At 43.3% G+C, this 27,910-nt stretch overlaps 1 protein-coding gene across 3 annotated transcripts in view; it reads left to right on the top strand.

Annotated features, from left to right (window-relative positions):
- The first annotated feature begins 235 nt into the window (after positions 1-235).
- NPR3 (natriuretic peptide receptor 3) overlaps positions 236-27,910 on the top strand; it is a 45,104-nt gene continuing 17,429 nt past the window's right edge. Inside the window, exons 1-4 of one of the 3 annotated variants that reach the window (XM_085041840.1) lie at positions 236-1,214; positions 5,804-5,926; positions 9,847-10,013; positions 26,208-26,343. In XM_085041840.1, the coding sequence (XP_084897966.1) occupies positions 515-1,214; positions 5,804-5,926; positions 9,847-10,013; positions 26,208-26,343 (1,126 nt within the window). In that variant the 5' untranslated portion in view covers positions 236-514. The remainder of the gene's footprint in view (positions 1,215-5,803; positions 5,927-9,846; positions 10,014-26,207; positions 26,344-27,910) is intronic. The other 2 variants (XM_085041839.1, XM_085041838.1) reach the window with 2 other exon arrangements.

Here is a 27,910-nt window from a genome sequence, read left to right on the forward strand (position 1 = left end):
GAGAACTCGCTTGGCGAGGGAGGGCAGCAGCCGAGCATGAAGGTACGCGAATTACACACACATCAGCGTTAGATGTTTGCGATAAGGACACCCCCCGCCCGCCCGCGGAGGTGTGCGGGGCGGGGGGGCCGCAGGGAGGGGCGGGCGGGAGGGAGCGCCCGGGCCGGCTCCTCCCTGCGCACAAACCCGGCCGCGCCGCGCCGGGCGTGCGGAGACGCTGCCGCCGCTCCCGCGCTACTTAAGCGGGGAGGGCGCAGCCCGGCAGCCCCGCGGGGAGATCCGGCGGGGGGGCGGGGGCAAGTGATCATAGTAATAGTCCTCTATCTATAAGAGAACGAGAAAAGCAGAGCCGAGATGCTCCGTCCGTGACCCGCAGGCGGGGCTGGGGGTGCAGGTTGTGAATCCGCCAAACACCTGAGAAATAAAGCACGACCGAACAATTTCGAGGCGGGCGGGGAAGGGGGGGTGGCGAAAAGTTTGCCGGAGCTCGGGCGTCTCCGGGGGGGCGGGCGCGATGCCGCCCTGGCTGCTCGGCAGCCTCTGCTGCGTGCTGGCGGCGCGGGCGGCGCTGGGCGGCGGCCCCGCGGGCGCGGAGGAGGAGGAGAAGCTGATCCGGGTGCTGGTGCTGCTGCCGCAGGACGACGCCTACCTCTTCTCGCTGGGGCGGGTGCGGCCGGCCATCGAGTACGCGGTGCGGAGCCTGCGGGAGAGCGGCGCGGGTCTGCCGCCCGGCTACGCCTTCCAGCTCACCTACGAGGACTCGGCGTGCGGCAACCGCGCCCTGTTCAGCCTGGTGGACATGGTGGCCCTGCAGCGCCGCCGCCCCGACCTGCTGCTGGGGCCGGTGTGCGAGTACGCGGCGGCGCCGGTGGCGCGGCTGGCGGCGCACTGGGACGTGCCGATGCTGTCGGCGGGCGCGCTGGCCGCGGGCTTCGGCGCCAAGGGCGGCGAGTACTCGCACCTCACCCGCGTCGCGCCCGCCTACGCCAAGATGGGCGAGATGCTGCTGGCCCTCTTCCGCCACCACCAGTGGAACCGGGCCACGCTGCTCTACAGCGACAGCAACCCCGAGCGCAGCTGCTACTTCGCCATGGAGGGCGTCCATGTGGTCTTCCAGGAGGAGGCCTTCCACATGGCCGTGCACAGCTTCGACGAGACCAGCCGGCACCTCGACATCGACGACGTCGTCCGCGCCCTCCAGACGGGCGAGAGGGGTGAGTGGCGGCGGGGTGCCCGGCTGGGCTCCTCCGAGGTGTTCGGTGGCGTTTGGGGCGGTAGGAATCCCGCGGAGGGAAGGATCTGGGGCGGTGGGAATCCCGCGGAGGGAAGGACGTGCGGGAGGGGAAGAGTCATGGCTCGTCCCCGCCCGTGGGGAAGCCCGCGGCGGTGCTGCGGCGGCAGTGCCCGGCCAGGCATCCCTCGACGGATGGGAACAGCAGCCCGGAGTGACAGCTCTGCCCGCAGAGGTTCATTAGAGTTTTGCTCCCGACGGCGGAGCGGGCGGCTTGCCCTCGGGGACTACCCTAGGAGGGTTTTGTGGCTTAGTAAGAAATCAGCTTTCTGCTGGCGGTCTGGTTTGCCCAAAATTATCCACGTCTGCAGGGTAGCAAATCTGTTGCTTACTCTCTGACATTTTTGCAGTGACACTGTAAGTTCAAGGACTAAGCAAAGATGTTTTCCTCTCACCCCGCTGTGTCTCGCAGCGGGAGACCTTTGCCCGACCTGCTATTGAAAGTCCCGTCGAGTACCTCATAAATAACAGATGCATTTAGGGGAGATGGCAATTTCAGGGGATGTGTGCGTGAGAAACACCTGAGTGCATGCCGTGATATTGTGACCAACAGTTAGCAAGACACCGTCGAGATAAATGGCTTGTGAAACATCAGGGTAGTCATCCCTGGGCTGGATGAACAGACTTGGCATCATGGAGCAGTAAAGCAAAGTGCTTTGGAATGTGCAGTTTTGTTGTTAGATGTGCTTTAAAGTGAGATCTTGCCAAGCAATGTTTGGAAATATGGGCTTATCAGAAAGACTTTTTCTGTTAGAGGCTTTTACCAGGCACAGGCTTCCCCAGTAGGTTAATGCAAAAAGAAAATATGTATTCCAGGAGTCAGCTGCAGGATGAAGTTAAAGTCCCTGGGTATTTTCCAAGAAAGCCCTTTGTACAATTTTTACATATGTCGTCATAGAATGTTAAAATGGCATCAGAGTTGGACAAATAAAGATCATGCTGTGTGTGGCTGGCAGAACTGGTATTATGGTACTGTAGGCTGTGGATGGAGCAGCCTTGCACTGCTGATGTTGTTATATTGCTGTGAAATCCTTAACACGTGCAGGAGTGTGTGAGATAACAGAGATCTAACAGCATAGGGCTCTTTAATTCCTATTCACTGAAGCAGGTGCTTAAAATAGAGTTTTTCTTGTAAGTACCATTTGGGGAAATAAAATGAATGAAGAGAAATAAATGTGTCAGTGCTGCAGGAAACCACAGTGTGGGGAAAGATGCTTGTCAAGTGTCTGTGTGTGTGGCTTTCCTGATGCTGGGAGCATAGCAGCATGCTTACAGCAGGAAAAGACAAGTGTTCACCCCAGCTCCACTCTTCACACGATGCTGACAGTCAGGAAAGAGAGCCTGCATTCAGACTGGTCTGAAATGCTTTGCTGAGCTGAGACATTTGGGCTTTCACGATTCTGTAACTTGGAAATGACTGAACAGAAGCAGCCCTCTTCTTTCTCCCCATTGTACCCTGTGGGGTCCCTCCTTCCATCTCGCCTCTTCATTTGTTCTCTGACTCATGCCACTCAAGAGGGGCCCTTCAGCTTCCACTTGTGCCTTTCTGACCTTAAAGACTGACTGCAGGACTCACCTGGCACATTCCTTTGGTCTCAGGGGTGGCCCTGCTGCTCATGGCAGTATTTTAAGAGCCGTGGAGGGTGCACCAGACAATGTCTGAAGGCCAGTCAAGATCTTTATTTCCCCTGGGAACTCACTGGAAATCCTCCCGATGGGGCAGCAGGGCTTGTGGACAACAACACACCATCGACATTCTTTCTAGAAATGTTTTTGCTTGGTTGCTTTCCAGTTTTTAACAGCTCCTGTGTCACACCTGCTGTTACACTGTCCTTGGCTCTAAGCGTTCACCTTCTCTACTTTTCAAAGACTGCTGCTGTTTGGGGTCCCACCTCAGTGGTCAGGCTTCACTGAGCTGCCTGAGTGGGAGTGGGCTTTCAGGCAGATACAAGACACTTGCTTGAAACTCTCCCAGAGCTAGGGCAGAAACTGCTCCACAAGCTGTCCTGTGGCAGCTAGAGGCTGGCCCCAGGGGTTGGGGTGCTGCTGGCTGGGCGTCTGCACTGAGCTCTCAGGTGCCTGGGAGGCAGAGGCACACTCAGCCACACATCCCTGTGTACCAGGGACTGGTAAAGTGCTCAGTCCCTGGAGCCATGTGAAAAGACTGGAGTCACAAAATAATGATGATGAAAAATACGATAATAAAAGTTAAGTGCTTGTCTACAATTAATTTCATTAGTAGTTCAAGCTCCTTTATAGGCTCAGACAGGCCTGCTGCAGACTTCATGCTGTAGGCTCAGGTTTACTGTAAGTTTCACAAATGCAGACCTGTGCTTAAATGCGTAAGTATGTAGTCCAAGGGATGTGTGTCACAAAGGGAATGCTTATTCCTTTAACTGGAATTATACCCTAAAGCATTTGCAGGATGAGTCAATAAGCCTAGTCAATAAATTCAGTATATTAGTATTAGAATTACTGTGGTCTGTGTATGTTATGGTGGAGGGAGAACATTTTGTATGGGTTTGCACGTACACATTTTTATGTATACAATAGTAAGGTACAGATGCAGATTAACTACATAATTTACATTTTTGGAAGATTGTGAGAAACATATCCGTAGCTTATTTGCTTCAGAATCTTGAAATATGTAATCTTTGCTTTCCTGCTGGGTTAGAAAGCTCTTCCAAATAGTTAATATTACTTCCCTTACTTTCCTTTAGAGGCTTACAAAATATGATTTAATGTATGTTAAAGTAGTTCCCCACACACGCTCTTTCTTTTATTCCTTTTGCTCAGTCTTTTACTGGTGGTGTGGGAATCTCTTTGATTCCATCTACAGATTACAGTTTTATGATAGATGTGAATTACAAAGGCAAAGTCAAGGAAGAATTGGGAGGGCAGCAAGGAAAAATTTCAAAAGGAAATCTCTCACCTATACTGAAATTAAGAACATTGAGAGAAATTCATTCCTCATGTGCATCTGGAAAAGGTTTGGTCCAAATTTTATTGTAAGAAAATTTTTTTCTTCTTCTTTTCCTTCATGCTAATATACTTCACAATGGTCATGAAATATGTCTTGCACTGTTGCTCTGGAAATTATTATATTTCCCTGCCATAATCAGTAGGACAGAGCTATGCATGGTATAACTCTCCTGAAGCGTGGGGATGTACTGAACATGACTCACCCCAGCGGCACATCTGGAGGTTTATGCCTGTGATGGCATCCAGCCAGAAAGGCGATGGGAGAAGATTCATTGTGTGCGAAAAGATTTGGCCTGTTTGGCGTTTTCATTTCTTATAATAGAAAACACTTCCACCCAGAAGAGCCGAATGTGGTTTTGATTCATTTTTATTGTTGGGTTGAAAATATTTGCGTACATTATTGTAGCTTTTGAGTCCTGCCATGCATGACCGCGCTCTTGGAAATGTGCGTGCAGTTGGTTTTGAATCGTCATCCTAGCAGGATCCCTTACACCTCTGCTGTAGCACACACTGATAAAATACATTCCTGCTCCCTCTGACATCAGTAGCTTCACACCTGTAGTCTTCTGAAGCCAAATAAAAGCTTATAGTCTAATTTGCTCTGTGTGGGATTGCTTTCCCTGTTGTTAAATACCTCACCCAAGCTTTTGCTTTCCTTTTGTAGAAGGAAGGAATAGCAAGGGGAGTAGTCCCCCTGCCCACCCGGTCTGGGAAGAGACCTATCAACCACAATCATCAGTGTGGATCACAGTGCCCACACAGAGCACACCTGTGGGCTTGTAGCCCATCACCCTAGCAGCAGAACCTCTGCTTAGCTATTGGCCCCCGATAAGTGGGGCTCTGTGGTGTTTGTACCCACTTTTAATATTCATGCTTCTAAAATGGTAATTGGTTTTTCCATTTATTGACATTAAGCATCCTGTCAAAGGCTGTTCTTAGGCTTATTGTATGGTCTCTGGAGAGAAAGTCACATTCTGGAAAGATTTTTACCATTGTCCTTGCTGCACAAATGCCACTCTTCCTTAAGTGCAGAGAGGCAGTAAAATCTAGGCTAGGTAACTAAATATTAAATAGCTTTGGTGTAGGTGAGTTCAGTGTACACCAAACTGAATTCAGTGGAATGGAAATTGAAATGGTAAAGTCACGGTGTCACTTTAATTGTCCCTCTTGGTCTTATGTCCACTCAGAAATAACCACAGAGGCTTGTGGTTGCAGTCTAGAAAAAGCTAAATTGTGGTTGCAGGTAAAGAAATTGGGAGCCAGAACCTAGCATATATTGCAGGGGTAAAAAACGGGATCACACAGAGATTCTATTTATCTTCAGAGGAGACAAGAGAGGAGGAAACCTCTCTGTTCACTACCTGTTTTGTCAGCTCTTTGGGAAATCGGCTTTGTTTGCAATCTGCGTTTTCATGTTTGTTGCAAAACTGGGAGGACAGCTGGGGTCACTGGCAACATTCTTGCTTCACAGGCTGTTTTCTGAAGTTCTTGAGCTGCTTCTTATCTACGTTTCTCATTTTTTTCCACCAGTTGTAATCATGTGTGCCAGTGGCGACACTATCAGGAACATCATGTTGGCTGCTCATCGGCAAGGAATGACCAACGGGGACTATGCTTTCTTCAATATTGAACTCTTCAACAGCTCATCATATGGTAATGTTTTTCTTGCCCAAGTGTGTCGCAAAGTCTTTTGCAAGCTTGGTAGTATTTTTAGATTTGTTAGCCTCAAAACATTCAGCACTGAGTCCCAGAAAACACCAGTGTCTCTCCCTGGTGTTACAGTTATCTTCCACTTGGGCTATGGTGTTGCAGGAAATAAAGCAGACCTTGTGGCTATAGCTGCTACTGGGTGGCTCACAAGATGCCAAATATGCTACAGTGATTTAATTACTTTTTGGGGAAGTAGCTCCAGACAGAGCCATTGGTTATGGTGTGGCCACCCCACTCTGCAGTGTGTGTGCTCAAGACTAGGTGATTTGCACCATCTCCAGCCTTGTGACTGCCATCTCTCAGGGCAGGGGTGTTCCTGGCTGCATGGTAACCTGTGGTGAGCAGATGGCTGGAAGGAGCAATTAGCAGCAGCCAGCAACTGTGGGTCTGTGGAAATCATCTCTCTGCTGGGGCATCCACACATCTAATTTATTTATCTTTTGATCACAGACTCTGTCTGTAAAAATATTCAGCCATGCTGCATTAAAGGGAAAGCTCTGAATGGGACACAGGCAGCCCAAATTTTCTAGAGTGAATAAAAGTGGCTGTTTACACCCCTAAGTAAAAGGGGTCATATTTGTTGAACTAAAACATGATTTCAAAATGTACATTAAATGCATTTTCTTTTTGAAATATACCTAATATACATATGTGCCAAAATATTGATTGTAGCTACATGTTACAGAGACTATACCTGCTGTCAGTTGGTGCAGCTGTCTTGCTTAAATTCAAAGTAATATTGGAACAATGTGTTTGCTGAGTTCAAGAATCAGATGGCTGAAGCTGGGGCAAGTTTTGTTGAACTGTAACATGGCTCTTGAAAAGAGCAGCTTTTTTTGCAGATGTAGAGAAAATAGTTTCCTCCCTGCAGACTGCATTAACTAATCCACTACAATAACAAATTCATTTCAAGTTAAAAACCAAGTGGAAGTTGAGAAAAAAGGAAAACTTTGGGACTTTACTGTCTTTAAGCTGTAAAAGCTGACCAACAAGAACCACTGAATTTAAAAAAATGATAATTTTTAATCAGTTAATCAGAAGTTCTTTTACATAAACTTTCTCTTACTCGTCTACCACCTCTGAGGTTACTTCACAGCAAACAGTGCTATGTGACATGCTGTGTAATGAAGGTATGTAACTGTATAAGTTCAGAGATCTAGATATGTACATAAATACAGATACTGCTACATATATCATCAAGATTAGCTAAAGGATGCAACATTTTGACATGTAAGAAGGAAATCTCTCAAATATCTAAAAGATAAAGTTATAGAACAAGATCGAAACCAATGTGAGAGCTTTAGCATACCCTCCTTTGCATCACAGGTAGTCCAGTCTTCCTGTAGCTTTTCCAAGGGATTAATGAAAACTGTCTGACTTCTGATGTAGTGTAGTTAGAATGGGGCATTTTGTGACATTTCTTTTAAACCAATTTTTCTGCTTGTGGATGTGTTTCCCATGTAGAGTGAAATGACTGTGCATCAGAAGTTGACTTTTGTGCAGATGGTCATTGCATGTGAAAAGGAAACACAAGAGAAGTGTGGAGAAATTCCCCCCAAAGATCTTTGTTTCCAGTGCCTGGAGATATTATGTTTTGTACTTCATAAAACCTAAGAGTGGGTGTGATTGGGCAATTGGCACTGTGTTTGTGTTCAGATGACTTTGTTGCAGTTTATTGTTGCCCTCTGTTCTGAATATTTTTAATTTTTCAGAAGGGCAGGCTTATTAAATGCCAGGACTGCAATAATTGTACACAAATATTGTAACAAGATGACCTCCCACAAAATAATCCATGAAGGAATTTAAATATGTAAATTATTCTAGGAACGCTGTTATGCAAGTAAACCTTCCTCAGTCCCAGAGTCAGGATTTTTAAGAAGAAACATGTATAGTGTCCAGGACAGAAAGTTACATTCTGCTGGCCCTACCTTTTTATTTTCTTTTTTTTTTTTTAATCTGTAATCTCATGCTTTTTACCTATTTCCATTTACAAATGCAAAGGTATAGCAAAGCCCTTTGTGCTGTATTCTCTGCTGTACTTCTTGAATCCTGCACGTCTGAAACGCAGGTACCCAACTGGGGCAGAAGCTTTTCAGCTTTGAGGCTCCTGCAGGGCTTGGACTCTCTTTTGGGGAGGGCAGCACGGCGTGCTCCCTTACAGCTGCCAGATGTGCATTTCTATCTCTTTGAAAGCAGTAAGGAGGACAGGTGCAGGCACTGAGGGGAGGAGTGGCAAAACCAGACAGTGGGATGTCAGCTGCTCTCCAGTATCTCCACTGGGTGTGATGAATAGGGTTCTGTGTAAGTAATTTTGACCTTATATTGGGAATTAAATCCCTAAACCAAGGCATATGTAACTAAAGCTTCTTCCTAAAAAAAATTAAATCACTTTAAAAGAAAAATAAAGGAATAGCAGAGTTCATAGTATGTCTAAAGATTACAGTACTAGGTGGTGCTGGGCTGTGGTAAACAAGGCTTTCCTGAGGTGGTAAAGAGATGTGAAAAAGCTTGGGAGCTCCTGTGTCTCCTGCCCTGTGCTTGGACTGACAGGAGCTGTCCTGGACCCAAAAGTTGCAGGAGAAAGGACTTATCCTCCAGAGAAGTGCAGGGCCTTTACTCCTTCCCTTGTGCTCTCTGAAGAAGCAGAGCAAATCTCCAGTGAAGTAGCAGCAGCAGTGCCATGGTGCTGAGAGGACAAAATGCAAGTTCTGCTTCAGGAGACAGAGGTGGTCTGTCCAAGAATTTGCTCCTGCAGCTGGGAAGGACTGTGCAAGGAGCACCATGGGTTTGATACCTGCACTCCATCTGCCTTAACATCTCTACTCCCAAACAACTTGCTTCTCTTGGTCTGAATGACACCATGGTCCTCAACCCAAGCAAAATAGCCACATCCTCTCTCTGATTTCAGGTTCCTGGGTACCTCCAGGTCACCTTGGGAATTTATCATTAGTTTCTGTCTTGGCTCATTTAGCCATAATGGGCTTTGTTGCTGTTGTTCAAAAAATAAAAAGGCTAGCTTTTAATTACTTGTAAGCGTTCAAAGGCACACTGCTTAGGGCTATCGCTGTTCTGTCTAGACTTTTTTAGTTATCATTTACATCAAATAGCACAAAACCTGCTCCAGAACAACACAAACCTTTCCACTGACCTCCTGAAGCTTTGGATCAGGATCTCAGGGCCTGCTAAGGCCAGGATCTGTTTTTCAGAAGGACTCCTTTACTAATAAACAACCAGTTAGCTCTCCTGCTTTTTAAAAATGTGTTTTCTTTACTGGTGGTCTGAGTTAAATTGTTCCCTTGCTGTGACACAAAACACGTGTAAATACAGCGTAGGCACAGGATTCCATTTTATTTGTATGTATTCCTTTTCCATTAAAAGCAGGGCTGGTCTGGCAGCCATGGCACACATGGTTTTGTCCTTGACCACAGTGGGAGAGCTGCACCATCTGCTTCCCATTGAGGGTGGTGATCATGCTCTTGACTTTACTGGTGCCTTTCTGACTGTCCAGGAGGAGTGATGTGTAACAAAAACTTTGTGCTTGAATCCTCCCTCACTTCTTCTGACTTAAATGTCTTTGCATCTGAGATCTGGCATATTTTTGCTCCAAGATGCCATCTCACACTTAGGATTTTCACCCTTTTAAAACAAGCAAACACAGCATGGGAGTAAAGTTGTCCTTTGGTTTGCATGTTTACTTCTTAGCAGCTATTCCTCATTGCTGCATTTCCTGCATGTCTTGAAGAAGGGTCAGTTTTCCTTTGTGCTTTACCATCTCTCCAACAATAAGAAAAGGAGTCTTTTGGGAGGACAAAGGAATCCCATAATGGTAACTATTTTGGAAATATGTTTGTTTTCCCCTTTAGGAAATGGCTCTTGGAGAAGAGGAGACAAACATGACCTTGAAGCCAAGAAAGCATACTCGTACCTCCAAACCATCACTCTGCTGAGGACTGTGAAGCCTGAGTTTGAGAAGTTTTCCCTGGAGGTGAAAAGTTCTGTTCAGAAGCAAGGTCTTCATGAGGATGACTATGTAAGTACTTTATGACAGACTTCAGATCATAGCATACTCAGAAACATGCTCCTAATTAAAGCCAAAGTGGTAGTGAGGCCTTATCAGGACAGAATCACCTGGGTTCAGTTCCAAAGTGCTCCTATTGGACATACAATTTTTTTTTCTTTGATGGATAATGCAAGTTACAAGAATAGACTTGGTCTAGGTGAACTGTGTCTGTGCACCACCAGTTGTCCTGTGCTCATCCCCTAGTTCATCAGCAGAAAGATTGGGGAAAGGGAAGTCTCTCACTCTACCACCATTCACTTCTCTTTTTTTAACAGGCAAAGAAATACACCCTTCTTTTTTTTTTTCTCCCAATAATTTTTCTTTTTTTAAGAATCGAATCTCAGAAAGTTACACTATATTGCATCTCATTCCTGATGTGAATGAGAAAACTGGTCTAATTTCCCAACAAAGCATATTCAAGTAGTTGCTGTAGTAGTTTTTATTTTGAACTGTATAAAACATCAATAGAGTCCTTGCAAGTTGCTTTAAGCCTTGGGGAATGCCACTGTCATCCACAGGTGGACGTTGGAAAATATGCCTTTTTTAAACCTTTCAAAATGCAGGAGGAAAATGTCTTTGAAAATTGCTTTTGAGCTACTGCTAAGCTAGTTCATTAAGCATTTTCATATAGAAGTCATCTGTGAAAGCAAGAATGTATAGCACATACCTGCAGAGATTTCTGCATGCTGATACAAGCACTTCTCAGCCTTCTCCATAGTGCATCTGGTCAGCTTTCCCAAAATGCCTATAAAGAAAAGAGCCTTGAAGAGAGTTTGGTCATTTCTTAGCTGTAGCAGATGAGAAGTCAAGAACACAACCCAAACCATTCATTTTCCATCTTCCACTTAGGCCCACATGTCATCTCTTTGCTTTAAGCATTGTGTTCATCCATATTACTTAAGTTTGTGTTTGGATGTTGTGTTAAAGAACGAATAACCTTTCTTACAGTTTGTTGTATAACTTCAGCTACCTTTAGAAAACTTGTGCTTCTTAGAACTTGAACATTTTTTTATTTAAATATTTTACTTAAAATGTTAAATTTTAATCACAACAGTGGTTTATATTTTTCCTGTGAAACCTTCAAAATCTAGTCATAGTCTTTTGTTGGCGTGTTTTGTCACGGATTAGTGGAGTAACCCCACCTCACAATTTCAAGGTTCTACTTTCGGAAAGAACCTGCTAAATAAGTTCCAAAGAAGGCATGGGACTTTAAGTTGTGCTGTTCCTTCCCTTTCTCTCTATGTATCCTTTTGCAGGTGTCGCTTAGCAAACTATGTCCTTTGCTATGTGCCTTTGGTTGTGGTTAGTGAGAAATGTGATTTTAAATACTTGAGATCCATTCATCTGCAGTATTGTGGCTTTTTTTTACTGTGGGCAGTATGCTTTTCTCTTCTTTAGGATGGGGACCCACTGCAAACCCTGTGCAAGCCTTGTTCTGGTCATTCAGAATTGAATCTAAGAGAGAGCCAATTCCCCTGTGCCAGCAAGGGGGAGATTTTGCAGACTGATGTGTCTGCTGCTCCTTCACAGCTGCACACTCACTGCCAGAAGTCCTCCTTTGTCTTTGGTCACCCCATGGCTGTTGGGTGTGCTGTCAGTGCTCTTGGCTGTCCCAGGGCAGCCATGGGGGCTGTGTCCCTACCATCCTATCCTTGACGTTTTTTCTGCCTGGCTCTGAGGGCTGCCTCTCGCTGTGTCCTGTTTCCACCTCACAGGTGGATCCAGAGTTTTTCACCCTGTTCCAAACACTCCTTCCCACAAAGCCTTGAGCCTTTGCTAGGGCCACACAGTTGCCTGTGCCCTCTCCTGCTGCTGCTTCTCCTCTTCCTGTTCTTTCCTTTCCCAGCTAGCTTTCTTTACACTTCCAGTCTGTTCTTGCTGGAACATAGGGAAGATCACCTACCACAGCTTCCTGCCATCTGAAACATCAACCCTTGGCTCACAGGCAGCCTCATGGTGGAGGCCATTGGGATCTGGAGCTCTCTGTGAAGGAGATACAGGTCATGGCCATGTGGGAAGGAGGTTTGGTTTGAAATGCAGAGTATCCTAGCCTTAGATGGATGCTTAACTTACACAGATCTCAGCAAAGCCTCCCCTACCTGCTTTTTCACAGCCTTCTAACAGTGGGAAAAAAAATGTCTCTAGGAGAGTTAGTCTCAGACTGTGTATAGCGAAAATACACTTAGCTATGTTTCTTCATCAACAGTGTGTGAATTTTAACTTTCTTGTTTGCTTTGCATCATTTATGATGAATTATACATTTCCCCACTTTGGGCAGTGGGAAAGAGATGCATCATATTTCCTTAACTGATTGTCCTGCTGCCCTATTAAGAGGAGAAACATTTCAGTGCAGCCTTCAGGATTAAGAAGAAAAATCCATTCTAAAAGCTAATGGGGGGAAAAATAAAAATCCAGACTGACGGCCAGTTCCTTTCCCTCTGAAAAATTTGTGGGTAGTGGGCACCCATTAAGAGTGCTTTTTTTGGCAACATGGGAAAAAAGTGGCCTGGGTGTGCATTAGGCAAGGCTGTGTCCTCCAAGAGAAGACTGGGAGGGAAAAGTCCTTGAGCTGAGTGGGTGGGAAGTGACAGAGATGGATTTTGCTCTGCTGGATTCTGCTTCTGAAAACAAAAACTATGTGGAAAGATAATCAATAGTACAACCCATCTCAAGTCCTATCCACGGGTGTTGAAATACAGTCCTCATTCTTTTCTGCAAGCTGTGTCCCAAGAGGAGGAGCTTAGGGAGGTTTGGATTTGAAGCATTCAGTGTGTCTGCTTTTCTGTGTGGATTTTTCCAATGTCATGGGAAAATGGGGCCCCAGGCCCATGGTCTAAATTATCTCACAGTGACCCTAACTCAAACAAAAGTCATTAGTGCTGCCATTTTGTCCTGGGCTCTTGCCAGCACTAATCCTAAAGGCATTATTATCTACCAAAAATGAATATCATAAAAATGGAAAATAAGCAGATGACAGAAGGAAAGATAAGAGAGACAGAAAGGGCAAAGTCCTAAAGCAGCAGCTGTCCCACTGCCAGATGCAGAACACATACAGCCCTTGGAGGAGTAACAGGTCAAAGAGTGTTGGCTGTCTTCATCTCCAGCTGTGAAATCACACAGAAAAGAGAAAAACGAGTTTTGAGTATGTCTTTCCCAGGTCAGAAGTTTCTGTTGTTTCTGCATGAGTGTTACACTGTGGAAATGGGGAAGGTGGAAGAACCTGTGCCTTATGAGTGAGCAGGAAAGTGTGGGAAAGACAATTTCTCCAGCAATCTCTCTTGTGAAGTAAAAAGCTTCCTTAAGCACCTTTTAACTAAGACAGCATTGAAAGTAAGAGTGGCAGAGGGGTTCTGAGAAAACATTTTAGAAATGTTTGGGTGGGTAGTAGTTGCACAGGATGGGGCAATGATGATGTTCCCTGTCTGCAGTGTCCCATTGCAATATCCCATTGCAACAGCTGCCTCAGTCCATTAGCAAATATTGTTAGTTTGCTTGTTCTCCAGTCTGAGTGTGAGAGCAGTTACTGTCATGTTAATGTAACCCGAAGAACTGTAGGCTGAAGCATTAAATCTACTCAGCCATTGTTTCAGCATTCAAAAGCATCGTGTTTTCAAGAAACATCCCATAGTTTTGTAGAAATCCTGACCATTTTGTTTTGTGCCTACATGTAGATCGACTTCTCTGGTAAAATATCCATAAAAGGTGGAATTTTTTCAAAAATCTACTTAAATTTGAGGTTCAGGCATGCAGTAGAATCACTTTAATGCTTTTATACAAGTGATGGCCATTTTCTCACTTTGTAATGTTAATGCACTAACAAGACGTTAGCAGCAGTGTGTCCTGGTCTCTATAAACCAGCTAAGATCCTTGGTTTAATTGCAAAATACAGGGCAAGCTCTGCTTGCAGACCTTATAGCCTAGTTGAGGCAGACAGCAGTGGGAATTGCATGCATTTACTTGAAGGAAGAATTTAAAACTGTCTCTAAATTGGTGTGTGAATAATTCCCAACACATACTGTAGTTAAAAATGTTTATGAATAAACAGTGTTTCAGTTAAAGTATATGCATAAGCCATTTTTATTAAATAATGCTGAACACTTAATGAATTGGTTGTAGGCTGCAGTTTGGAAGTTCTTAATGCACCTTCTGTTCCTGAGTCAGGCCTAGGATTCAATAAATGCTTTTTTTATGTCCAACCCAGTATTCTGAGCTTGGATGATTTTACAGCCAGGGATATTTGCTCTTCTGAGGTTACAGACCACCCATGGCTTGTTTTTTCTTCTCATTTAAAAGCTGAAAATGTAACTAATTAAACAAATATTTCTGCTGTGTTAGCTACATGACAGCATTGTTCACGAGGTGGATGCATGGGTTTTATCCTACCCATAGCTTTTTCACCCTGAAAAGAAGCATCAGGAGCCTGATTTGCCAGTAAAGTTATCTCAGTGAAAGAATGAGCTATGTAGATTAATTAGATCAGCAAGATGCTGCTTGCTATTGCACAGGGCAGCTCTGTTTTATTTAACATTTTCAGCCCTCTGAAAGGTGAAACAGTGCACTTTAGAGCAACCATTCTGGCTCCAACAGTTAACTACAAAAGCGACATGGGAGGTTGCTGTGCTCATAAAGTTTATCATCTCATCCATAACATCCGTGCCAGACTCTTCCCTGTGTATATTCCTTACGTCAGACTTTTAATTAGGATTGCACACCAGCTAAGATAAGGCTGGGAGAAGTGAGCAATTCAGTCTTGTCGCTGAGATGCTGAAAATGTAACTTACTCAGCAGTGTCCTTCTCACTTGTCTTTTTCAGGCATAGGCAGGCGAGAGTAATGTCAGGCAGGCTTTTGTGTCTTCTGACTGCAGAAGGATGGGAGAGAGTTTTGAGGAGATTTCAGGAGAAAAAAAAAAAAGAAAAAAGCCCCCAAACCCTGCCAGGGGATAATTTGTTCAAATGAATGGTTCTATTCAGCTGCTGGAGTGCTTTGCTAATTGTGTTCGAAAGAATAAAAGCAAACCACAAGCTGCTTTCAGCAGCCGGAAAAAACGGTTTCACATGCCAGCTTATTAACAAGATGAATTCTATTAGTAAAACATATTTAGGATTTTCACGACCAACCCTTCACCCCTTGGAATTAATGAGAGTGTCTTTATTTTCTGTAAGAGCAGTATTGAACTGTGGACTGCTGAACTTGGTGAATACAGCAGACTTTTTTTTTCCCCCTGAAGTTAATACTTTCTCAGTGATATGAAAGGGCAGTGTCATCCACGTCAGGGTCTTAGGCAAAACTAATGTAATAGTATGTTACTTGCCAGTAACAGATGTCATAAAAGACATTAAAAGAAAGAAATTATTCTTCTCTCTTCCAGTGGATTTGTTTAGTTTTTCTGGCCTATCTAAGCATATTTTTGAGGCTGTCTTAAACCATGGAGGAGATAGTATAAGACTGTATGTATATCTGGAAATAGTAACATCTGAACTCTTAGGGAATGTAAAAGTTTAACTCTAAACTTCATGGATATGTTGTATATTTTCCATAGCTCCATGTTTTTACTTGGATTTCACAGATATTCACATTCCACTTTACTAAGCAGGCACTCATACATTTATGGGTAAGGCACTCTTTGAAGTACTTGATTGAAATACACCTTGTTTTCCACTAATAAAGTGTTAAAAACACGTCCTCCTGCAAAATTCATAGCCTGTTTTTGTTTTTAATGCTTTTCCATACTGTTTGTATTGCTAGTAATCCAAAAGCTAATTTGGATTGAGATATTGTTTTTATGTAAATTCATAGAATTTTTGATACTGGTTATAGCATGGTCCTCAGGTTTGTCTCTGTGATGCTTGAATGAAGGAAAAGATAGACTCTTTATCTCATTTTGCATAAAATGGCACTTGAAAAATGAGATACCTTAGCTAACAGACTTTTTAGCAGCCACTACCTTTTTCTGTGAGTTTTGTTGCCTGGATGTCTTATGAAAATAACACTGAGTTGGAAGTTTCCTTATTTACTGAGAAAATACTCAGTTCAACAAGACATGAAGAGGAGGTTTGGGTTAGTGTCAGGATGCTGTTGCAGCCAGCAGCAGGGTCCTGGGCAGGCAGCTGGAAGCTGTTCTGTGCTTGCTGGATGACTGATGGGATTCTCCAGCCACACACCTTGGGTGCTGTGGAGGCTTCACCTCACCTGCGCTGATACCCTCACACTGTGGTAGCACAGACTGGGTTGAGAGTCCAATGTCTGAATTCTGTCTGAGCCAAGCAATTTAATCAGAGAGTTTGATTAGGAGAGTGGCAGGAGGTGTGGGGAAGGAGCCATGTTTTGTTTTCTTTAGAGATGTAAAGGAAAAACAATTTTTCAAGGCCAGAAATGTGAATTCCTTATTTGAGAGCACCAGAGCAGAAGAGATTTTGCCTCCATACTGGCAGCTCCCACTCTGAGGTGGTCCAGGGAAGCTTTCTTGAACTCATTTGGGGTATTGGTGTTGTGAAAGTGACTCTGAATGACAGCAGGGCAGGATCTAACTTTGTGTTATACTAGTGGCAGGTCTTCTAAAAAACCAGTATAGGTGGTGATCAGTAACCACTGATCTGAGATCTCCTGCTATGTCAGCACATTAATTTCTTACAGCTGAGTGCTCAAAAGTTAAGGTGAATGTAGCTCTGGGAAAGGCTTATTCTCCAGAGGGACAAATCTTTTACCAGAAGGGCAGGCAAGTCCCGTGGGTGTCAGGTCACCTTGGTGCATGAGTGTTGGCAGAGCAAGGACAGGCAGCAGGGCTTGGGTGTGCTCCACTCTGTTGGGCTGTGAGAGAAAGTCAGTGTATGACACTGCCAGCTCTGATTTTTACTTTTTTTTCAGGGGATATTTAGCAATTTTGCTGATGCAGAGAGGGTAATTTAGTCGGCCTGTGTGAGGATGGGCTGTGTGAATAAAGGCAGTGGTGTTCTTGTGTATGCAAGGAGGCACAGGAACCCACAGGAAGATACTCAAAACTCTCTTTAGTAGATTTTTCATTAGGAAGAGAAGTCTGGGACAAAAATGAGAAGGTCTGCTCCGTTCTAAAAAGAACTAATATATCAAAGCGTATTGAAAAGACAAGGAGTGTCTCTGTCCCAGAGCAAATGAATAAGAGGGGCATGAGAAAGGGGCACGGGACAATGGGAGGAGGGTAGGTGAGGACGCCCTTTGCTCTGTGGCTGGGAACAAGGTGACATTCATTAGGCAGGACATTTACATTTGATGGGAAATGCATGTGTACAATGTGTTTAGTTAGCCCATCAGCCTGCAGACTACAAAATACCTTAGAAAACAAAATCTCAGTATCTCAGGGATCAGACAGTCAATAAGGATGCAAGCAGCTATGAAAGTGAGGTTTAATTTCTTGGAGTGGCTGCAAATCCTCAGATTTAGAGGTGTTAAATACCATGCTGCTGCTGAAGGGTGGGAGGATGTGTTTGAGGTCCTAAACCTCAAACTGGAACCTTACTGCCTGCTGACAGGTACATACAAATATCTTCTGTGGTAGCTGCTGCACCTTTCCTGTGCTAGTATGCCAGCAAAGGGATGGTTAATCAGTCAGCTGAACACCTTTCATCAGATATCCACTATCTGAAAGAAAATAACAAAACCAAATAGTTAAATTTTAAATTATTTGGAATGGAAGCATGATTAATAGCAGCCTGAGGGTTTGCATTAGTTCCATGCCATTAAAGTTTACAAGTTCATGTGCCCATTTACCCTGGTATTTAATAAAAGGATCATTTGTCATGGCAACCACAGCCTCAGGTGGGCTCTTCTGGCAAATGATTTACTCCCAGCCCAGAGCTCCCCAGGTCTTGGCAGGTCATTTCTCTCCCCCAGCACCTGAGTTTCAGTTCCAGGAGTGCCTCCAGCTCAGGATGCCTGGCAGACAGGGCAGGGGAGGGGCGGAATCCGGATTCTCTGAAAGCAGAGTTTGGATCCTGAATTTCTCTCCTGCTAGCACAGTAGTAGTAGTAGTAGTAGTAGTCCCAGGGCTTTTGGGTGAAAAGGGCATGGAATTTAAAGGGACTGGTGCCCTATGGAGTTTTTGTAAAGGCTTGACTGCATGTTCATGCGGTGGGGAGTTGTTACCTGCCTGCGTGGGAGTAAGAGGGTTGCATCATCCCTCATTCTCTACCTCCTCTGCTGGCAAGGCTGATATGAGGTGCTGGTTCTTATGAATCCTGGTTTTGTGTGCCTAATTTTTGCCTGGTACTGAATAAGGAGTTTAGATGACTAATCCCAGCTCCAAGCATACTTTTGAGCTAAGCACCACTTTTGGCTGTGTCTAAATCATTCATGTTTATCCAGCCCTTAACACTGTAAAGCAAATGCTCTGCTGGGTAGTCTGCTAATCTGCTGCAAAGCAGAAATCAAATGGTCCTTTCCATCAAATCCTTCCAAGATTTTACCAGCCCACCAGCTAGTGTAGCACAGGTGAATTCAGTCTGAACACATGAGTTGTCTCCACAGTAATACTGTGATTTTTTCTGAGTTTTGCATGAGAACTGATGTGATCTTGAGTGTTTTTAATACAAAAAATGAAATATGTCTGTGACTTTTGTGGTTTGGTGATAATGTTAGAAATCCAGAACAAAAAACAATTGCATATTTTACAAGGATAAACATTTAACAAAAAATGTCCTTCCTGTTTGTCCTAGCTCTGCATTCATTTAAACCACTTCAACTTATTTTAGCAAGTGGAACTGACTTTTTCAGATGAGTGACTGTCATCCTGAAACCGGCTCATTTGAGATACGTTGCTGCTTGAAAAACATTCTTGCCTGCTGACATCAAAAACTTAATATCCAGTGAAAGGATTGCGGTGGTGGGCTTTTTGCTAATTGGTGTTTATCTGCAAAAAAAGTCCCCACTTAAAGGCTAACTTGAAATGTAAGCATTCGTTACAACTGCATAACAGATTACCATCAGACTACCAATGGGGATTCTTAGAAAAATCTACTTAAAACAAGGATATTTTAGTTTCTTTGTGTGTGTGTGTGTATGTGTATGTTCAGCTGAAAAGAAAAATTTCTTTAGTATCTCTTGTGTTTCACTACTATGTATCATACTAGATGTATGATTTCTGGACATAGTTTTGTAACTCATCACATGAATGACCATATCGTTTGTTAGAAGGCAGGAAATTCTAAAGAAGTAGGATGGTTAATTTTATAAATGACCATAAAACTTTTTATGGTTGATTCATTCAGTATTCAAACAGTCATAGTATAGTACTATGAGGTAGAGATGCTTTGCATTAGTTTTTTTATGTGATGTTAGAGATGTATTGTAAACCAGGGATATTATTTCACCTTAACTGCAGGAGCACACTAATGTATTCTCTGATTCTATCCTTTTCCTCAACAGGTAACCCTTTAGAGCTGAGTTATGAAAATGAATAGTATGTGTGTAAAGCATACATAAAGGAGAAATTCCCCTAAATGATTAGTTTGTAGGTAGTTGGCTTCTGGTACAAAACAGTGCCTGAGATACATCAACTGCACTCTTTTGAGGGCAGCATTGAAAGATAAATACAGGAACCAAAGCTACAGAGGGGTAAAATGGCTGGTAGCAGCTTGCAAAAATAATCAGTGAACACAATGGATGGAGCCAGAAATAAATCCCACATAGGTTTTCAAGGGGGAAATTTGGTCCAGAAGAGCATCCTGTTCCTGGAGCAGGACAGTTCTCAGTTCAGCCTGCCCCTGCTTTGGCCATGCCAGGGGAGGTCTGGGGGGACCCAATAATGTCATGCCATGTAGTGCAGCAGTCAGAGCCCCTTGATGTAAACTGTGGGTAAGGTTCTAACTCTGCTGAGGTGACAATTCTTCTTTCTGTGTTTAATGGAAGGAGCTCATTTTGGCTGTATCTGGACATTTCTGCCCAGCCTGTTAGCAGCAGGCACTGGGGGTTTACAGCTATTTTTTAGATAACCATAGGAGAGTGTTGCAAGCATTAAAGACAGAATAGGCAGCTTTTGCAGGCAGTGGAGTGGAAGGGTTTCTCCATGCCTTTGTATCTCGGTTGTCACTGTACCATGATGTGTTATAGCTGACATTTCACAGTGCAGCTACCCTGTAGTCTGGGGCTGAATAGGTTTTGCTTCAGTTCACCATTGAGACAATAGAGCAACTGGTGGCTGCCCCAGCTAGATGACTGTGAGTAAATCTACCATTTGTTCAAGAATGGGGTATTAAGAAAAACAAGGAGGAGAGCTGGAAGAATGAGATGAGATGAGATACAAAAGCAAAGGAGCTTGCTTTCTGGTGTTGTTTTCTTTCCATAGCAAGAAAATAACCTTCACTGACAAATGCCCTTAACTCTCTGAATTTGGCAACCTTTTTTAGGTAAATCACAGATACTGCTGTAATTTGTTAATTTACTTTTATTTTCTCCTTGTTAATTTATTTTATTTCAGCAGGCTTTTTTGTGGAACAAAGGGCTGGCCTCTGATCCACAATTGGCTTTAAAAGTGGATGGCAGTTTGTCACTAGTGGTACTTCACTCCTGTTGCAGTAAGCATCCTCTTGTGTGGGTGGAGCAAAGGCAGCAGTGGTTTGGCATGCCTGGAGTGCACATCCTCTCCTGTACCTGCTGGTCAGATGCATAGCTGAGCAGTGCAGGCAGGCAGAGGCATGGGCTCACCCTCAAAGAAATGGGCTTAAATGTCTTGTTTGGCTGCAGTGCTGAATTTTGAAGCTTATAATTTTAGAGTGGAGCATAGGCCTCAGTTAGCATGAATCCCAATAATAAAGTCACATGCTCCCCTATAAGAAAAATCTCTTATGGGTTTCCACATAAATACTGTCTCTCTGAAAAAGATGAAATTGATGCAACAGTACTTGAATAAATGCCTCTTAAATATGCACAAGGTTTTACTGTTACATGACATCTTACACTGAAGAATGCTTTTCCTCTTTTTCTAGGAAGATATGTGACTTCCAGCTCCAAATAATAAAGTACATTTGGATAGTTATATGTCCTTTAGAAAACCAGGTCCTGAGCCCTGGCCTTGTGTGTTCTTGAGCAGGTGCCCATTTATATATTTATAGAGACTGGATATCAGTGAATACAGAGTGAGGCTGTTCTTGGCACGGCTGTGTTGCCCAGAATTTGGTGTAATGCCATATATTCTTTTTCAGTTTTGAATTAAATATTGAGGAAGTGGCCTTCTCTGAAGAAAGCACGTGTTTCTATTATTTTTTCCTTCCCCTTACTGTTTGTCTGAAGCACTAAGGTCCAGTAGGGAAGCAGTATAGTTACCCAAAGAAGGCATCTAAACATATGGATTTGATGAACTGTCTTACAGCTGTATCCTCCTTTCCAGTTCCTGCTTTGGTTCCACAGTGATGTGGAACAGGTCAGGTGATGTATTCCTTTCTTTAGGCACCCCAGGAAGTGCTGTTGATGACAGCTGACTATGCATGTATCCCATGGCTTTGCATTCATTGTGCTTGGGAGTCTTTGAAATCCCAATCCCAGTGCATGGGAGAAGCTGTTATCCATAGATGATGTTTGGGAGCTCTGTGAGTTTCTGTGGCATAGTGGCATGAAGAAATCACATGTGGATCTAAGGAGGTGGATGGTGAGTTAATGAGAGCTGTGATAGTGCTGTTATGGTGGTAGCATGCAGAGTGACACATGGTAGTGTTACAGCAGTAGGACTAACACATTACTGCAAAGCTGAAACTGCACATTACATTACTGTTTTGAAATGGACTTTACTTCTTCTCAGGTAATGCTCAGGTATAAGAATATTCTTTCCTCAGATTCACATTCTCAATCTACATGCCAGTTCCACCCAGAGTTTCTCACTGGGATTATATAAAGAAGTTGTTAAACACAAAATCAATTTATAATAATAACATTTTGTCTTAAAAAAACCTTAAATATTAGTAATTTCTATCTGTTGATCATCTACTTTACGGGTAATCATGAGCACCTTGTTCTAGATTTGTGCAGCTCAGAGCAAGGTCATAGCAACTCATCAAGGAACTGCTGAGGGCCCCTGACCATCTCAGGACCATAAACAAGTACTTGGAACAGCATCAGCAGTGGCAGTTTCCTGAATGGGAATAAGCAACTTTAACAAAGTGTATTTAAGAAAGAAATCCCTGCTCTAGAATTAAGTGAAGAGCATAGTCCTGGATAGTGAGTCAGCAGAAGACAACCAAAGATATGTGTCAAGAATGCATGTAAGAGAAGGTAGATATGTCAGAGCTTATTAGAAAAGCTCATAAAGTAAGGACCATAATTATAATTGGCTTGGTGAAGGAGGATTGAAAAGACAGAACTGACAGTTAAATTGCAACTGCTTAGAAAAATACTTCTTTTGAGATACATTGAAATAGTATGAGATAGTAGGAGCGTCATGTCAAATATGTAAATTGGTAAGATTTTTGCAAAATGTCTGTGTACAGCCCTCTGCAGTTCCCCAGGGTCCTCACTGATTTTGGCTGGAACTATAGTTTCACAACTTGAAAATCACTATGAATGTACTGGAAAGTAGATACAGAGACCAAGTTTGGGAAATACTAGATGTTTGCCTTTTCAGTAGAGAAAAAGTGATGATGATGCTCCCCACTAGGCATGGAAGTGGTACAAATTGTGGTAATTGCTGTGATTCAGAGCTGGGCAGTTCCAGATGGAAGAGAATAATCTTACATTACAGTCAGTAGGCAGGATATGGAAAATTGTGGGTCCTGCATAGCTGTAGCTTGGCTGTCTTCCACATCGGTAGTGTTTTGCATTGCTGTGTATGCTGTTAACACCTTGCTATATATGAACAGTGTGGTCACAATATAGCTGCTTGGGGAACTATAACTTTGAACTGTGTAAGATTTATGCATGTGATTTCCACTGAGAGGGGTAGTTGGGTTTTGGTTGTTTTCTTTTCTCTGAGAGAAGATGATTAATTAGAGTAGAAAGGCAGAAAGATAAAAGGGGTATATATCTTAGCCATCTATGCAGTTAGCATACTTCTTTTTAGGTATATGACGTTAGAATGGGATGTTCTAAGAGAAGATACCTCAGAAAGGGGTTTCCATATGTTTATATTGCAGCCTCCAAAGGCATTCAGCAAACCTAGCAGCTCCTCTGCTGCCAGTGGCATTGCTGCCACGTTGAGGGGTGGCCCTGCTGTGGAGTATGGGCCAGGAACAGCAACATTTTAGTAGATATGACTGCAAATTGTGATCACTGCATTTGGAGATCTGCTCACACTTGTAATTAAAAAGCAGCGTAAATGAAAATGGAAAACACTGTAATAAAAAGATCTGGTTTTTATTAGAGCTCAACTAAAAGCACTAAAATTACCTATAAGATTAGTGGGCCTTTAATAGATTTTATACTCTGTTCAGTTTTTATCCCGAGGGTGTCTAAGGTTGAGTTAACACACTATTAATTACCATGGATGCCTTCAAGAAGCCTGTGAAGACATCTTCACACTTACTCTCATTCCTATTTGAAACATTCATGGAATATATACTTTACACTCAAGCCCTTTTTAACTCTTTTCCTGCAGCAAAGAGCAAACCCTTCAAAACTTTTTGCAGCTGTTACTTCACATTTTAATATTCCTTTGCCCTACAAAGTGTGCAGCCCACAGTTTGTGTGGAATTGTGGCAACTTAAAAATGATCAAGCAAGATGATATACAGGAAAACTTTGTTCCCTTCATGGGATCCTGTATCCCCTTTCAAGAGCTGCTGCTTAAACCTGTTCCTGGATTAATGTGAAAAGTCTCAGGTGTGCCTAGCATATGGTTTGGCTGGGTGTGTATGTGCAATCCCATCTGCAAACTGTAAGTACTACTTTTTTAGCAGAAGATTTTAAATGGCAAAAATTACCCATAGTTTCAGCTTCCTTCACAACATAAGATAAAATGTTGGGGTTTGTGTGTGAGGAACTGAGCAGTGGCATAAAAGACCTTTTGATGATTTTCTAATGTGATTTTTCACATGTAATGTCAGGGGTTTTGGCCAAGTGGAGCTTTGGCAAGAGGCTGTGGCAGTAACCTCCCAAACTGCCAAGTGAGTTTTGACAGGGTTTATCTGGCAAATCTGCAGTGTCTACAGAAGGGTTTCCAGGCTGGTGGCGTGAGTAGATTTCAGGTTGAGCAAATTAGCTGACAAAATGGATTTTGAAGGTTGCTGTGTTACACTGAGAGGTCTTTGCCATGGACAAAAGAAGTGACAAATAGCTTGCCTTGAAACAAATGCCAGCCACAAGCTGTAAATCAGCCAGCAGGGAGGTAAAGCTACTGTAGAGTCTAATTTCTCTCCTGAGAGAAAGAATGTCACATAAAGAAAGCTGAAGTTTGATCATCCACAGGCCACTTGGACTCTAACACTGGCACATGAAGCCGTTGTTGAGCTTTGTGGTTTCTTGGTTTGGTTGGGCTTTTTTCAATTCTGAAAAGTTAAAGCCCCTGCTGGCAAAACCTGTCCTAGTATGTACTCTGTCCATCAGCTCTTTTTATTCCACCAAAAGCCTGACTTTCACCTCCTCTTTCATGCTTTCTCCTTAGCTCAGAATAACTGCAGCTGCCCTTTAGTCTTTGGCTGTCAGAGTGAGCTGAGCTGTTCTGAGCCTCCTGTAGCACTGCAAGCTCTTCCCCCTGATGAATGTGATGCATTCAGCTGCAGCACAGGTTAGAGTTACTGAAAGTCCAGTTTTAAATGTCAGAGCAATGACATAAAAGTAAACTTTTATGTTATCAGTAAATAATTCTGAAATTCTCCTTAGTGTTGGCAACTGCTTTAAGAGTGAAGGAATGTCTTGGATGTAATTACATTATCAGGATTTGATTAGTTCGGCTTAGCCAATCAACTATGTAATACTTTTTATCTATGAAGCAGTTATTTAGTTAACTGGCCACATGTTTTATCTAACATTTTTAATGTCCAGCTAAACTTGAGAGAGTTAGAGTAGCATTTCATTTACTGGCATCTTAAATTGTTTCAATACACTGAAGTTCAAGATAAACTAAATGTTGCTTCTGTCCAGGAGAATATTTGTAGAGGTGAGTTCTTCGCTGGAAGTGGCAATAAGAGACCCCATAATGTGGTTACACCTTTGCTGGGATGTCAGGAGCTTTTTTATGGTAGTGAAACTCAGAGTGGATGGGAGCATCTTTCTTGCAACTGAAAAGATAATTCATTCTGAATTGCTGTGCATCGAGTGAGTGCATTGCACTGCTGAAATGTGAGTTGATGCCTACAGAAAAGGAATGCTTGTGCTGCTCAGGTCGTGGTGCATGAGCTTCTGATGATGAGTCTCCATCTGAACTCTGCTCCTGAAATAATTACTGCTTCATCACTGAAGCACATCAGGCTTCTGTGAGCAAACCTGTAATGTTTCTGCAACACTCAGCTTTTACCTGTTGTTGTAACTCGCAGACCAAGGACCATAGATTGCCTACAAAAGTTCATTGGCAGCAATCTTCTTTTGTGTCAGGGTTATAAAGCAACGTTTCATTAATTTCTTCTCACTTACTGGGAAAACTGTAAAGGAGAGGAAAAAGGTTCTCCTGGCTGTTCCAGAGAGCACATTACTGGAAAGGGTGAGTGGTTTTCTCCATTGCTCATTTGCTCGTGGAGAGATGCTTGGCTGAACAAGGGCCAGAAGTGGAAGTGGTAATCATTAAACAAGCAAATCCACCAGTCGTGCTCTCCAAAAAAAATCATGACAGAACATACTTCCCAGTCCTGAGAGGTGCTAAGTCTCCTGTGCAGAGGGAGGGGGTTATACTTGCTGCTGTGGGATGAGGGTGCTCAGTACCTTACAGAATCTCCCATGGTCAAGTGCAGGATTTGTGCATCTGGGCATGGGAACTGGGATCTGCAGATTTCTCCCCTATCTGCAGAGCTATTCAGACACAACATTAAAGTGTGATTTGAATGTCCAGAATAGCAGATAGTGGTTGACTGTTTTTAAAAGTGGGTCAAAAGTTGCTGTTGTCCCCCTGAGGTTTTTTTGAGATATATTCCTTTGTGTTCCAGCAGCTGAGAAAGTAACTCTCCAAATTAGTCACTCTGGTTAATTTGTAGATTCTCCATAGTTAATTCCCTAGGAAAGAAAAAATTTGTTATGTGTCAATTGCCATTGTTTTTTTTTTCTTCTTTCTTTTTTAGGTGAACATGTTTGTGGAAGGATTCCATGATGCTATTCTTCTTTATGCTCTAGCTTTACAGGAAGTCCTGAAGATTGGTTTCAGTAAGAAAGATGGGGAAAAAATTGTTCAACAAACACGGAACAGAACATATGAAGGTAAGTGCTAATATGGAATTCCAGATTTCAGAGTCAAAAAAACTCAAGTCTTTGTTCTGTGCAAAGTAAGAATGCATGCCTGTTCCACTCCTAAGTGAGAGGAAAGTAAGCATATGAAACCATGTACATCTTTAAGTCTGGCTCACATACCTCACTAGTCTGACTTTTTTTTTGCACCAACTGTTGGGGTCTTAACTCAGTTCAAAAAACTCTTAACAATTTAATGACCCTCACTGATGATGTAAAGAAATACCAATAATTTTCTCAGGCTCCTTTTTTGTTTTTGAAAAGATTACAGCTGCTCACTTTGTTCACGTTCATCTATTAGCTCTGAGATTGCTTCATTTTTTCCATTTACTTTTTTATCTTGAAAGCCTGGGAATGGATAGAAGCAAGCAGGTGCCAGGGCTGGGGTTATTTTGTGTTTCTCAACGGGATTCCTTTGGGCCCTAGAAGGATTCCCCCCAGCCTCCTTTCAGGAGCTGTGTGTGTTGTCTCAGAGGCAGCAGCTGAACATCACTGTGCCTTTCTGTGCCTAAGCCTGGAGGCTGCAGTTCTGCAGTGCAACTGGCACTTGTGTGTCACCTTGCTGATGCACAGTGATGCAGATGCTTTTGCCTGGTAAGAATTGTAATAAAGAGATTGAGGATTGTTGGTTTTGCCTGTCATCTCTTAAAACATTTCTATCTTTCTCTTTATAATGTTCCCATCCATCTCATATAATAGTCCAGTCATTTGGTGTAGGACTGGCAAGATTTCCTGTGGAAATGCCTGAGAGAAGGAAACATTTCCCCTAGATAAAAAGTGAATGATTCATTTGAATGTGTAAGAAAAACCTCAGTGGCCAGGTTCTCAGCCCTTAGAACACATTGGACATAGTGTGGGAAGGGAAGAAGGGCAGCAGCTCCAGACCAATTTTCTGTTCTCAAATAGTGGTGTGAACACAAGGCAAAAGAATACTCAGAGCAGCTTAAGGGAACACAGGGATTACTTTAAATTATGCTGGTTGCAGTCATTCCATAAGCAGCCCTGTACCAGCTGGAGGTTGTGCATGGCATCCCACTGCCTCTCTTCACATCCCTGGCTTCCCAAAATTAAGGGAGGGAATCTGGTGTGTAAGGATTTGCCTCACTCTTTGGTTGTGCATGAGCAGATGCCCCAACAGAGTCTGTATTTTCTCTGCTCCTGTTCCCATGCTCCAGGAAGCCACCAGCTGGTGTGCCATGCATCCTTTGTAGTACCATGTGCTCCAAGTGGGCTGCATGGTTGATTCTCAGAGCTTGCTTGTAAAACCTGACAGGAAGAAAAAATGTTCTCTTTCCCCACTTGTGAAAGCACCAGAGTGGTGCTGGTGGCTGACCTGTTCCACCTATTCTGAAAATGCAGCTGAACTGGACTGTGAGGGTGCAGTTGACAAAGTCAAAATGTGTGTAAGCCATATGCCATTTCTTCCCTGTGGCAGTACTTTGCTGGACATAGAACTGATTTTTAAAGAGGCTTTTAATTCACTGTCTTGCAATCCAGTCTCCTAAGGAAGATCATGTCCCTTTATTCTGCCTGTGAGCTC

Source organism: Lichenostomus cassidix, chromosome Z (assembly GCF_008360975.1).
Source record: "Lichenostomus cassidix isolate B80296 chromosome Z, HeHo_3.0, whole genome shotgun sequence".
Lineage (NCBI taxonomy): Eukaryota > Metazoa > Chordata > Aves > Passeriformes > Meliphagidae > Lichenostomus > Lichenostomus cassidix.